General features: G+C 49.3%; 1 protein-coding gene across 2 annotated transcripts in view; it reads right to left on the reverse strand.

Annotated features, from left to right (window-relative positions):
- The window catches only part of LRP8 (LDL receptor related protein 8), a 300,238-nt gene that overhangs the window by 25,321 nt on the left and 260,699 nt on the right, over positions 1-14,218 (reverse strand). For both annotated transcript variants that reach the window (XM_089780427.1, XM_075936002.2), the window contains 4 exons: positions 12,999-13,170; positions 6,536-6,763; positions 5,729-5,847; positions 3,163-3,302 (listed from right to left, as the gene is read on the reverse strand). In XM_089780427.1, coding sequence (XP_089636553.1) covers positions 3,163-3,302; positions 5,729-5,847; positions 6,536-6,763; positions 12,999-13,170 — 659 coding nt within the window. The remainder of the gene's footprint in view (positions 1-3,162; positions 3,303-5,728; positions 5,848-6,535; positions 6,764-12,998; positions 13,171-14,218) is intronic.

Below are 14,218 nucleotides of genomic sequence, written 5' to 3' on the forward strand. Positions count from 1 at the left end.
AGAATCACTGTGTTTGTCTGATATGCCAAGAGACTGTGGCTGTTTATAAGGAATTTAATGTCAAGAGACACTACCAGTCGAGACATAGCACATACGATAAGCTTACAGGGCACGACCACAGTGAAAAGTTGAAGCAACTTGAAGCTGTTTTAATGTCACAACAGAAATTTTTCATAAGAGCCCGTGAGTCAAATGAAAATGCCACAAGGGCGAGCTATGAGGTGGCAACGTTAATTGCTAAAAATTGCAAATCTTTTGCTGAGGGTGACTTTATCAAAGAATGCGTTATGAAAATGGTTGAGAATATCTGTCCCGAGAAGAAGCAAGAGTTTGCCAACATTTGCCTGGCTCGTAACACTGTAGCACGGAGAATTGAGGAGATTTCATCAGATATTAAGAGACAGTTGACATCCAAAGGAGTGGATTTTGACTTCTTTTCAATAGCCTGTGATGAAAGCACGGACCTATCTGACACAGCTCAGTTGCTGATTTTTATGAGAGGGGTGGACGATGAAATGAATGTGACTGAAGAGCTACTTGACCTCCAGAGCCTTACGGACCAAACAAGAGGAAAAGATTTATTTGTTTCTGTTAGTTCCGCCATAGATGACATGAAACTGCCTTGGAACAAAGTTACTGGGATTATTACTGATGGGGCACCTGCCATGGTTGGTGAACGAAGTGGATTATCAACCCTAATCTGTAACAAGGTGATCGAAGAAGGAGGCAAAGCTATTAAACTCCATTGTATCATTCATCAGCAAGTTCTCTGTGCTAAACATCTCAAATATGATCATGTTATGAAACCGGTGCTAAAGACTATTAATTTTATTCGCTCTAAAGCCCTGTGCCACCGCCAGTTTAAACAGTTTCTACTGGACATCCAGGCTGAATACGAAGATGTTTTATATCACAACGATGTAAGATGGCTCAGTCGGGGGTCTGCACTGCAGCGTTTCTACTCTCTCAGAAAGGAAATCGGAGAATTCTTGGAAACAAAGGGACAACCAATGCGAGAACTATCTGATCCTATTTGGCTGGCTGATTTGGGGTTTCTAGTTGACATAACAAAGCATCTGAATGTACTGAACACGAGTCTTCAGGGGAAAGATGCAGCGGTGAACCAGCTTTATTTACACCTCAAACCCTTTGGGACAAAGCTGCAACTTTTCATAAGGCAGTTGTCACAAACACAGCCCAATACCATACATTTTTCAGCGTTGCAGGAAATAATGAACAGTTTTCCACAGGACAATATCAGTGCGCAAACGAGCAGGTATGCAGCAGACATTGCATCTCTGGCTGGGGAGTTTAAACGGCGCTTTCAGGACTTTGCAGCTATTGAAAAGGAGATCAGCCTTTTCTCCTCTCCATTCTCTGTTGACCCCGATGATGCTCCAGATCAGCTGCAGCTCGAGCTCATTGAGCTGCATTGTGACAGCGAGTTACGCAGTCGTCACCAACAGCTCTCTCTTGTGAACTTTTACCGCCAACTGGATAAGAGCCGGTTTCAAGAGATTCGAACATTGGCTAAGAAAATGCTGAGCTTGTTTGGCTCAACATATATGTGTGAGAAGACATTCTCTGCTATGAACTGTAACAAGAACCGCGTGAGGACAAGACTAAGTGACTCTCACCTGCGTGACATTTTGCGCATCAAAACCACTGCCTTTGAACCAGACCTAGCCTATGTACTGCAGTCCAGATCTCAGTTTCACCCTTCACATTAGTGTAGGCAAGTTTTTTTTTCAATTGAGATGAATACATTGTAAAATCTCAGTTAATGTCAGTTGGTCTAAATCAGTTATAAATATATTTGGACACAACATGTATAGTTGGTGTTATGTCGTTTGCCGTTTGCAATAAACTTTGCATAAAATAGTTAATTTGCATTTAATTTTAATGGTTCAAAGAATGTCAGGCAAAATGGTCGGCCCTCACGCATGTTTACTTCATCAAATCTGGCCCTCTTTGAAAAAAGTTTGGACACCCCTGCTGTAAGGGGAGGATGGGTTCTTAGGAGTTTATTCAGAAGAGATTGTCTTATATCTTGAGAAAAGATTCAAATGAAGGAAGGGGGTATATCACATATTCTTAGTTAACAAACAATGTAGAAGGGATTCTGCAAATACTGCTGATGTAGTGCTTAATTCAAAGCACAGTCCCATTAAAATCGCCATGGTTATGCATGACAATAAGCACACCAGCATAGTACATGCTTGCAGCTGAAGCTCTTAATTTTGTGATGAGTTTGAATCCTTCATCTGACAGGACTGTGTACCAGAGTAGGGCCAACTCAGCTTGAAAGAGAAACATCTAGATTTGTTTAAATTGGGTAAGTAAATGACACGTTCCCTAAGGTCACATCCTGCCATTGGACAAGTAGACTGGCATTCTCAATTCTTCCCCTCTAACACCACTGCCAGCTCCCACAGGATTTGTGCAAATTTCTACCTGGGTGCACTGATGCGTGTTGCAGACTGTCAAGCAGTAACATACAAGACTGTGCAAACAATTAGCAGCCTGCCTGGCTGAGGAAGGAGCACATGCTGCATGGGCCTGGGAATAGGCAAAGCACTGAACTCACAGGGGGGATGGACTGTTAGAAGAGTGCAGAGAAAACTGCAGGGTGAAATTCAAAGCCATTGGGAATGTGGCACATAATTCCCTGACGTACACCCCGGTGAGAAGATGGCCAGTGTCCAAAGAGCTTGATCCTAACAGGGTACTTAAGCACCTCCTGTGAAGCTCTCACAGTTTTATCTCACAGGAGATGCTCACTCAGCAGGATCAGGCTGTTGGTGAAAGGCTTATACAGTCATAGCAAACTGCCTGTGATTTGGCTATTACACAAGCAGTTAACATGACCAACCAAATTACGTCATTATCCCACTTCAGTTATGCAGGCGGCACCAGGTTAGGCAGGGTGCTCTGCGAAAGTAACGCATTACGTACCAGCATTTGGCTGACGACAACTGGTGGTGAAGGGAGACTCCTTGCTGAACTCACACTGGACTAGAGGCTTTTTCCAGCTGCTGACACATCCCATGAACTTTCTGTGCCATGTACAGAGGCACAACTTTCAATCCAAAGGGGTGTAAAAAGAGATCCCATGGGGTCCTGTACTCCCCAGCCAGCTCTGCACCCATCCCTCTCTCTTACCTCAAACACTGCTAGTCCAAAAGGATGGCTCAGGTCATCAGCAGAAGAGATGAGAACTTTCCTATTGCTGCCGTTGAAGTCAATGCTTGACAGTAAGTGCAGCTTGGAGTCTACCCAGTAGAGACGCTGATTCAGCAAGTCTGAGACAGGAAACATGATGAGGCAGAATTACTGTCCATGCAACAACAGCACTTTTTGCTATTACTCAGTATTTTTCCTGTTGGAAGCATCTACTTGTCCTGGGGCTGCTGAGCCCTTTTGATTTATTATTGTGGTTGTAACTTTGGTCTCTGCCCAGAGACACTGAACCAGGCGCACATAACTAATACGCTGTTCTGTGTGTGTAAGAGATGCTAGATTGGCTGCCCGGATAGTGAAGCAGTCCCCTCTCTGATCAAACAGAGCAGGCCAGGGTCCTTGCTGGCTTCCCAGCTCCACCTCAGCAATGCGCCTCAACTCTGGGCTCATCTTCACATACAGTGCTGGAGTGGCCACTCTGGCACGTTAGTGAAGATGAAGCTACACCGGGGTGGGCAAACTATGGCCCACAGGCCGCACCTGGCCCATCACACTTTTTAATTTGGCCCTCAGACTCTTGCCATTGAGCAGGGCTGAAGCCTTGCCTTGCTCCAAGCACGCAACAGCTCTGTGTGGGTCCTGGAAGCAGGGTCTTCATGCTGCCCCCGCCCCAAGTGCCAGCTCTGCAGCTCCCATTGGTCGAGAACCATGGCCTGTGGGAGCTGCAGAGGTGGTGCCTGGAGAAGGGGCAGTGCGCAGAGCCATGCGACCCTGCCTCTGTATAAGAGCCAGAGAGGGGATGGACCACTGCTTGCAGGAGCCACTTAAGGTGAGTGCCAGCCCTGCATCCAAGACTTCCTGCATTCCAACTCCCTTCCCTGATCACCCTCCTTCCCTTCAATCCCAGTCAGGCACAGCTTCCTGCACCCCAAACTCCTTATCCCCACCCCAGAGTCTGCACCCCTAGCTGGAGCTTCACCCTGCCCATGGCGCTCCAACCCCGTCTGAGCCCTGATCCTGCTCCCCAAACCCTTCCATCCCAGCCCAGAGCACTCTCCTGTACCCCACGCCCCTCATCCTCAACCCAACCCCAGAGCCTGTCTCCTCAGCTAAAGCTATTGCCCCCCCATACATCCCAATCCCATATCACAGGCCCTCAGAACCCCTTGACCCTAGGCTGGAGCATCCTCCTGCACCCTGATCTCCTCACTTCTGGCCACACCCCAGAGCCCACTGCCCCAGGGCTTCCCACAAGCCAGATTTGCTCTTTTGGGGTTCAAGGGGTTAGTGGATTTTTCTGAGCCCCCTAGGCTCTGGGATGAGGCCAAAAATGAGGGGCTCAGTGTGCAGAAGGGGGCTGCCAGGGAGTGGGATAGGGATTGGGGTGCAGGAGCGGATGAGGGACCTGGGTGGGAGAAGTAGGGTGAAGGAGGGAGTGAGGGTGTGACTGAGGCCATGATTCCGGCCAATGGGAGCAGTGGGGGAAGTCTCCAGGCAGTGCATCTGTGCGTTGCTGTTCCCCCAGCTGGGGGGAGGGGGAACAGCAGTGCACAGAGCCACTTGCTTCCCCTGCAAGCCAGATCCCACAGCAATGCTCCGGGCTTTCTCCCCCCGCCACAGGAAGTGGGTGCTGGTGTCCACCCTCCAGCCTTGAGCCACAGCCCACCTGCAAAGTGGCTGTGGACCACTACTGGTCCATGGACTGCAGCTGGAGAACCACTGGTCTAGTGGTTCGTATTTTCCATCACGTTCATGTCAGAATTCTCGATTGCAATACTGACCAGGGCTAAGCACAGTGTTGATCCAATGTATTACTGATTCGTTTATGGCCAGACTGCCAACTGCTCTGCAAGTTCACAAGAAGCTTCCTCTCCTTGTGCAGAAGCAGAGCACAATTTCAGTCCCTCCTTGTGCCACCAGGATGCAAGACACCAGAGACAGAGGAAGGACATGGCGCTGTCCCTGTACCACCACCTGGACTGGTAGGCAGGGGCAGTGTGCTGGTAGCAGTCAGACATTCCCCTTTCATGCCAGGAAGCTCCATAAGGAATTCTGTTTCCATGGGATTCCCATGGATGGGTACAGCTCTGCCCCATCTCCAGTGCATGGCTGTATCTTACAGTCCCATGTAAGCCCTTAAGCATCACAGCACAATTATATGGCACTTTTATAAACGAGGAGTCAGTCACCTCCCTCACCGAAGACCAGCCATCTAAGCTTGGGATCCTGTCGGCTTTCAGTGACTAGCACAGGGCTTGCTACTGTGATTACACTACTTATCGTCACAAGCTGTCAGCTAGTCAGTGAGCGTTGCCAGGACTGCGCCTTACAAGGAACAAGATAAAATGTGGGTCAACAGTTCAATTAAAGGAGGATAGGAAGGGCAGGAGACGCAACTCACTGATAACCTGACTCAGTGAAACCAGACATCACGCTACACCATGAGCCTCTGTATTAGAGGGGACTGTTGCTCGCGCGCTTGATGCTCATTACAACAAAGCAGCCTGGATTTTCAATGATTTGAGCTATCACTGAGCCAGCGACTTACCAAGGGTGATGCCATTAGGCCACTCGATATTGTCTGTAACCAGCACTCGCCGATCCATACCGTTCAGGCCAGATTTTTCAATTTTTGCTTTGTCTCCCCAGTCAGACCAGTACATGTACCTGGAAGAGCCACAGAAAGGACAAGTCACTAACTCATCCTAAATGCAGAGGTGCCCCTATTCCAAGATACCTGTGTACACTTTGAGTAGGGTGTTGTAAATCCAGAAGTGGGGTACTCTTTTGCACGTGTTAGGCCTTTGCTATTCTAATCCATTTTAACATCTCTGCAATGGAGCCGATGGGTTCCTACTATATGTTCTAACCTACAGCGTACTGTACTGCAGCACTATATTATACCAGGGCTTAAAAACATTTTTTTGTGCATGTGAAATAGCTCTTGGGATTTCTGCTGGCTCTTTGGCCTACGTCCAGCACTAAAAACATGCTCTTTCAGCTAACATGCGACAAATTACCTCCATTTTTCACACAAATCACACCCTGGTTTAAACTGGACCAGCACATCCCCAGTTGACACAAACAGTGCAAAAGAATTTGAGACATAATTTCAAAGCTGCTTGTAAATTATGTCCCGAGAACTTGATGCTGCAAAGATTTACACATGTGTTTTAACTTTCAGCATGTCAGCAGTCCCCCTGAGTTAAATGGAATTATTCACATGCTTAATGTTAAGTAGATTTGTACGTATTAGCAGGACGGGGGCCAGAGGCTGAGAACATGTGAGGAGTGAAAGCAAGACTGGAATGTGCCAGCTTGAAAGCATGATGCAGAACTCCATCTTCACACCTACCCCCGGGTTGGATCCACTGCTATGGCCCTGGGCTCACTTAGGTCAGTGCTGAAGAGTGTCGTTCTCCTGCTTCCATCAGCGGTAGCCACAGAGATGGTCTTGTTTCCTGAATCTGTCCAGTAGATGTTCTTGTGAACCCAGTCCATTGCCAGGCCTTCGGGGGAGTTCAGCTGACTGTCTATCAAAATCACCTGCTCGGCAGTGTCACTGGCTTTGTCTATGTAGGCACTGCAAAGACAGGAATCATCACTGAAGCCATTCACATGCAATAAGGGCCAGTACAGACATGCAGGTGGAAAAGCTGCAGCCTTACATGAAGGAGGAAATGATTTCCAAAGAGATGAACTCTGAGCAACCTACTGACATAGGACACCAACACAGAATGATCTCAGACTTCCTCACTGTTGTAACCTTTCATCTTTCATATTCTCTCCCCTCCCTTTTACTTATGGTTACCCCCTTCTTCTGTCATAGCCATGTGGATTGTGAGCACTTCAGTTTGTTTTAAAGCTCTGTGCACACTTTGTGTCTGACAGGAAGGCCTTTAAGCATGTGACTTTAACAGGCCTTAAGCACATGCTAAAAGTTAAGAGCATGCTTACATGAACTGATGAAGAGGGATGAACTTTAGCACATGCTAAAAGATAAACACACACTCGTGTGATGCTGAGTTAGGGCCCATGTGTTTTCCATCAACAAGCAGCTTAGCAAAAGGACTCAGTTATGAGAGCTGGGGGAGAGGGTTAGACACTGTTAGTCAATTGACCTATTAGTCAATTCTGCCAGGGTACATTAATATCAGTGGCAACCGGTGTTCTATGTAAGCCGTACGCTTGAGTGGCCACCCAAAAAAGATTAAGGTCCTGCCCACCTGATTAGTAGAGCACCCCCAGCTGCCTACAATCAGCCCCCACAGTTACAACAGGAAACAGTATTCTAACATCCTGTCCCAAACTGTTGAGAATGAGAGTGAAAGCACGCTGCTAAATGTGGCTACACTGCAGCAGTGAGCAAACATATCCACATGTGCATGGTTCAGAAAATGCTTTAGGAGACTGCCGAATGAAAGGCTCCTGGTACGAGTTGACATTTTCTGCACTCCAATGTCTCCCTTAGCTCTTGACAGCCGGGCTGCTTTGCTCACTCTTGCAGCTCATAGAGGCAGAGCGGTGTTTTGGTGCCGCCACTCTGGCCGTGCCCATTCTACTCCTGCTTACGGCCAGATTCTCTGCCTTGTGCAGAGAGCAGTTTCAGAGATCCTGCCTTCTCATTGCTTTTACTACTCCTTTGGGGCAGCGCTGTTCTCCCGTATTAGCCCCTGCTTTCCCCGGACGGCGGAATACATCCAGCACCTTTGCTGCGATGCCTCTCTGCTGGCTCCTCTGCACCTTTTACATATTCCTGGGTAGACTAAAAACCACCAACTCCAAATAGTGCCCCTCTGAGACTGCCGTCCTGGGCTCAGCAGATGTTGAGTTGTGCCTAGCCTGCTTCCAAACATTTGTCCCTAACTCTGTGAGGTCCCGAGGCAACGAATCAGACAGGCAGGTGGGATCCCCTACCCACGTGATCACTGTGACTCTAATGTGGGAAAACCGGAGTAGGAGTCTCTGGGCAGAGAGGGATGAGGAGGATCCTAATCAGCTGACGCAAGAGATAAGTTTCAAGGGGCCTCTAGAGAACAAAGAAGGGAGACTTGCTGGGTCACTAATCCACTTCCAAGTCTGAAAATGGGTGCTGAGGGGGTCTGTGATTGGGGTCACACACAGGACCGACACCCTGGGAGATGAGAGATGGCTTGAACACACTGGGAACACACAGGCGAGGCAGGTAAGGACACTAAGCTTGCCTCAGCCAGGTGAATACTATAAAGATGGTTCCAGGGGCATGCTGGACCCATCCTTCTCTGAAGTGTTCTGGGACCTCTCAGCCCTGCTAGTACCCTAAGAGTTTTTTGCCTCCTCAGTACTGAGTCAAGAGATTGAGGCATACTTAGTGGGAGATCGGGGCCTTTTGGGATGCAGCTCCTTGTGATGGGAGACCGAGTTTCTCTTCTTCTGAGTCTTCCTTCAGACTTCAGACCTCAAAAGTCTTCACCTTCCTAGGAGAGACCTCAGCCAAGGTCAGAGGGATATAATATCTGTCTAAAGACAGATATATGGGAGTTTTCTGACCTGACTCAGAAGCGGGTTGAAGGGACTTCTCCATCACCAGAGGCTTCAATTTGGTCTCCTGATTTTTCCATGCTCTGAATTTGACAGGCAGGTAAAGGAGTTACACTTTTGGGAGAAATGGACTCTTTCAAGCCATGGATCCATTTAGAGTGGCCACTGCTGACTGAGACAACCTTCCAATAAGAGAGGCAGCATTTGAAACCTGCCATGCCCAGCCAGGCCAAATAAGCTCCTCAGAAAAAGAGGAGGAAAAATGGAGAAGGAAAATCCCCCAAATCTCTCATGATTAACTAATTATCCTAACCTCAACCAGAACTAATGAGAAACACTAACGTAACTATAGAACAACTGCAAAACACGCCGAGGCATGCACATGCAGATATGCTAGATCTCCATCTCAAGAGGAGGTGGTAAAGAAGGACTTTGGGGCAGTTTGCCCATGCAGCCCTACTTCCTGGGAGAGCAGCACATGGCTGCACAGAGCGCATGCACAGGCTGAATGCACACTGCTAACAGAAAATCTTTCATCAAGCACTTCAGAGGCACATGCACACCTGAAGTGCAGCATTCAGAGACACTAATACTTTAGAAGAACTAAACCTTCTAAAGAGACTCCTGAAACCCCAGAGAGACAAGTGAATTAAACTGTTTTAAGCAGAAACCTGCCTTGTGCAGCAAGTGACTGTGGGACATCTCTTCCCCAAGAGAAAAATCAGGGAAAGACAAGGAAATCAGGGTATAAGAAAAGGGAAGAGGCAATGAAGTGGAAATCATGTGCTCAGTGAGTATGAGTTAGAAAGAGTCTCTCTTGCCAGTCCTTTTCTTATTGGATGCAGAACAAGCCAAGCCAGTTTGCAGCAGTGACGTGAAATCACACCACCATCAAATCTGGTCAGAGGGCAGGTAGCAGTGATGCATCTGTCTCTGGGCACAGCCATGCGGCAGAGCCTTTCATTGACCCTACATGTGACGGCTGGCTGCACACTGACCCTGGCCTCTTCAAAATCAGTCCAGAAGGGACCGCTAAGCAGCCTGGCAAATCAAAGCTGGGTACACACACAGTGGGGGAAGTGATGAGAGTGGTCCCTGATGCTGGCTGCAAACCATTCCTCATGCCACACGTTCCGCAAAGACATCTTGGCAGGGCATGGAACAGCCAGTGGGTGCCTTTATGGCAAGTATGCTCTCTGGATGAACCAAGACTCCTGTGTGTGTGGCTCCTGTTTGCCCTGATCTTCTGAAACATGTTGTAGCGTCCTGTCATGCGGCAGACACTCACCACCACGGTGCCTCCTGCCGGTACCACTGGGAATTAGCTTGGAAGCAAGGCGCCTCCCTCTGGTGGCTGTCTTTCTGTGTCCTCACGTCACACTCTGGCTCGGACCCACATCACTCTTACACTGCGGGAGCCTCTTCAGGACACTGCCCTCTGGCCCATAATTATTTACTATCCCACTCATTTATTGTATCTCGGATTAATTATGGATCACTGCCACATTCTGTGGGGAACTGTAGAGTTCACCACCGTCTCTTGCATGAGCCATATTAAATATCAGTGCAGATAACTTTTCTGTTTAAAGTAGTGACAACAGCTAATAGGTGATTAGGACACAAAAGCTCATTGTGAAGAAGATCTAAGGCTGGTGGAGAAGCTAACACGAACAGAAGTAAAAGAGACAAACGTCCTGCTGCTTAGACAGAGAACAAACCCTTGATGTAGCCAGGGGAAGGGCATAAGCACTGATCTGAGGACCTAAACTTTGGAGGTATTCACTGCCAGTGTGCTTCAGAAGTAGCAGTGTGTGTTAAGTAATTTTCTGTGTATGAAAGTGTAACCCTAACCCATCCCAGCTACACGTTTTCTAGACAGTCAGACTTCCAGAGTGAAAGCCGCCAGCGTCCATTCCAATAAACTTCCTATTTTCACTGCCCTAGAGTGCTCACAGGGCTACTTACACACTTGGCTCGCCACTACATTACCTCATCACAGCTTGGGCAAATTTCCCTACCACTGGAATCTGAGCTACTGCAGCCTATAGACTCCCTGTAGCTCTGCTACTTACTGAACCTAGTAAACCCCCCTCTGATCATTAGCTGAAAACCAGCACAAATCACTACAGATGCTGCAATAGGGTACAATACCAATGCAAATCAGAGTGCACCAGAGGGAGGTTGGGTGCATAAATTAAATGCAGCTGCACTTTTTGATTAAACACACTACTAGCAAACGAATCTGGATGCTGTATTCCAGTGACATGCAGACTCATGGTTTTGGCAGGTGCCTGTTATATACAATGGGGTCAGGTGCAGAAATACCTCGGGAGGGGGAGAGAGTGGAAGAAAACAGGGCCTAGCTTAAGGCACTGGACCAGAGTCTAGGAGACATGACTTTGTGGATCTGCCACAAACATCCAGTGCAAGGTTGGGCAGGTCCCTTGGGGCAGTATTCACAGTGGAGACATAAGCGTTGCAATGCTGAAAGTTGCAGCACCTGGCTTTTCGGTGCCTGGCTGCTTGGGGGAATTCACAACCTCAAGGTAGGCGCCCACTCAGGCTCCACATACAATGTACAAGGAGAGTCAGGCACCTTTGAATGGGATTCACAAAAACCAGCCAGCTGAGTGGGGAGCTGTCTAAACCAGCCATAGAAAATACTGTGGAAAAGGGGCGTGGCCTAAGCCCTGCCCTGTAAACAGAGTTACCTGCCTAACTTCAGGCCTCCCTCTGCTCACAGCACAGCTGTAAACCCTCTCCTGCAGGCCCAAGCACCTAACTCTGGGAGAAACACTTGAAATATTCACTGGAGCAGGGTCTGGAACCTGGGTCTGCCAGGAAGTGTCCTAATCACTCAACTACACAGTCCGGTTACTGGTTAAACATTTCATACACAATGGAGCAGCTTCGGCAGCTGTCTGCTAGAATCACAAAAATTGTCCTTGTCATCCCAGATCAGGTATTGCACATGCAGGTCATGTGCCTATGCATTTTGGTAGGTCCACTGAACACCTGGGCCATCATGTGTAACCAAATAAAAAGACCCAGAGGGGTTAGCGGTGTTTAAAAATAGCGTGTAGTCCCGTGGTACCTTAGGGCTTGTCTACACTATGGAGCAGATTGACGCTGCCGCAGTCGATCTTCCGGGGTTCGAATTACCAGCAGGACCATGAATGTTGCTGAATGAGAGTGCCTCGGGGCAGGAGGGCCAGCTGCAGAGATCCCTACACACGGCAAGGCTGGTGGTAGCGGGGCAAGGGCTTCAGCAGCCTGGAAGCGGGAGCAGGGCCATGGTAGTGGGGCAGAGGCAGCTTGGAAGCAGGAGCAGGGCCAGGGTAGTGGGGCAGAGGCAGCCCGGCAACCCAGCTGGGGGCCACGCAGCCTGTGCGTGCCAGCCCATCAGCGGGGTTGTGCTGCAGTAGCCCAAGAGGGGCTGGGTGCTGGCCAGCAGTGGGGACAGCAGCCTGGTAGGCAGTAAGGCTGCAGCAGTGAAAGCCCGTCTATGACCGTGGCAGCAGAGCCAGAGCCGTGGCCACACCCACTGAAGCTGTGGCAGGTCAGCAGCCCAATGAGGGCTGCATGCCGGCCAGCGGCGGGGCCAGAGCTGTGTGCTGCCATGCTGGCAGTGCAGCTGGAGCAGCAGCTACAGCAACAGGGCCAAGGCACCTGTATTGCCCGTCTGGCAATGGGGCCGAAGGAGCTGGTAGCGGGGAGGGGCAGCAGGCTGAGGGGGCTGGTGGCAGGGATCCTTCCCTGGTCCGGCAAATTCCCTCATCTGGGACCACTCAGGTCCTGAGGGTGCTGGACCAGTGAGGTCCATCCTGCCGTGAGTTTAGCCAAGACCTGCTAATTTGAACTGAGAGGGAACTCCCATCGGCGTCAGTAGTCCTGTTCCTACAAGAAGAAAGGGAAGTTGACAGGAGCGTGTGCTCCCACTGACCCCCCCGCTTGTGTGGACAGCGTCAAAATGCGATTTAAAATCCTCTGACTCCAGTTATGTAACTAACGTTGATGGAGTTGCGCATCGTAAGTCGACTTTCCCCTTTAGTGTAGACCTGGTCTTAGAGACTAACAAATATTTAGGCTTATGAGCTTTGGTGGGTAAAACCCACTTCCTCAGATGAGTAGTAAATAAAAAGAGACACTCTGTGGTCCTATGGACAGATGTTACTCACTATGCCAGCGTTCAATAGAATGGGTGCATCCTTACAGAGCATCATTACTATTACTAGTATAAAAGGAACCATACTATGAACCATACTATACCGGACCTCACACCTGCCCTGGCCCATTACCTGTAGATCTTTCTGTAGAACAAATCACACCAGTATATTCTGTTTGTTGCCACCTCCACATCCAAAGCCACCACATTCTTCAGCATGGGGATGAGCCGAGAGTAGTCCTTTTTCACCAGATCTATCTTACGTACCTCATGGCGGTTGGTGAAGATCAGATATGGACTCTTGCCTGTCACAGAAAACAAACAGGCCTGGCTGTAATTTCACCAGCTGACTCGACAGCAGACATCTAAGTGCCACGTCCCGCGCTCACTGTGCATGGCGGGACACAGAGTGATCTCACTGAAGCCAATGCAATCGTGCTGCCTAATTATTTGCAGTTCTAGCCTCCAAGGGAGTTTTACCATGTACCAGAAGAAATGTCACTGGTTCCTGGGGGGCAGCTGTTCCAAGAGAACGTGAAGAGTCTGAGCAGCAGCCACCTTTGCTTTTGTTCCGCCCCACTAGCTAAGAAGTCAGAAGAGAAACACTGAGGGGTTTCTTCACACTCCACTATGGATTTGCAGCTGGGAGGTGTAGGTCAGATTCTGGATGCTCATGCCTGGATGAGCGAGGGGGCTGGAGGTGAATAGGCACAGACATCTCTCCCCAGCTTGCGTGCAGGGGGCAGGCAGAAGGCTCCTTGGGGTGGCGTTGCCTGAGTACACAGTGCACAGGACATTACCGTGCCCAAGCAGACGGGACTGTGCCTGGCCACCAGAGCGGGGTACTGCAGACTGCATGTGTGGCGCCTCCTAACACGAGGGGTAGGGAACACCCTTGAGTGTGCTCCAGCAGAGCTCTTGGAGCAGGGATGAGCAACCTGGGCCCGTGGCCACATGCAGCCCATGGGGGTTTTATGTGCAGCCCACGAGACATTGTTTATTGCTGCCCACATGCAGGGAAGCCAGATTCCGCTGGTTTCCACCTGCGGTGGAAATTCCTACAGGTATTACTAAAGTGACACACGTGTAAAACCAAGGCACATGAAGTGAGGTGTGTGCAACTGCACACAAAGCTGCCTGAGAGAGCCGTGTGCCTCCTTGGCATCCAATCAAAGTGCTGCAACAGACCAATAAGCACAGCCCGCAAAGTCTAGGTATGCAAGCGTAGTTAGCAAAACCACCCTATTTCAGGAGACCGTCTTTTGGTTCTGATAATCTTGTGGCCCACTGAGATGAAGGAGGGCCACTCAATAGCCTTGATTATCTGTCACTATCTTGGAGTTACTCAGCTGG

This window comes from Pelodiscus sinensis, chromosome 9 (assembly GCF_052426305.1).
Source record: "Pelodiscus sinensis isolate ZL-2025 chromosome 9, ASM5242630v1, whole genome shotgun sequence".
Classification (NCBI taxonomy): domain Eukaryota; kingdom Metazoa; phylum Chordata; order Testudines; family Trionychidae; genus Pelodiscus; species Pelodiscus sinensis.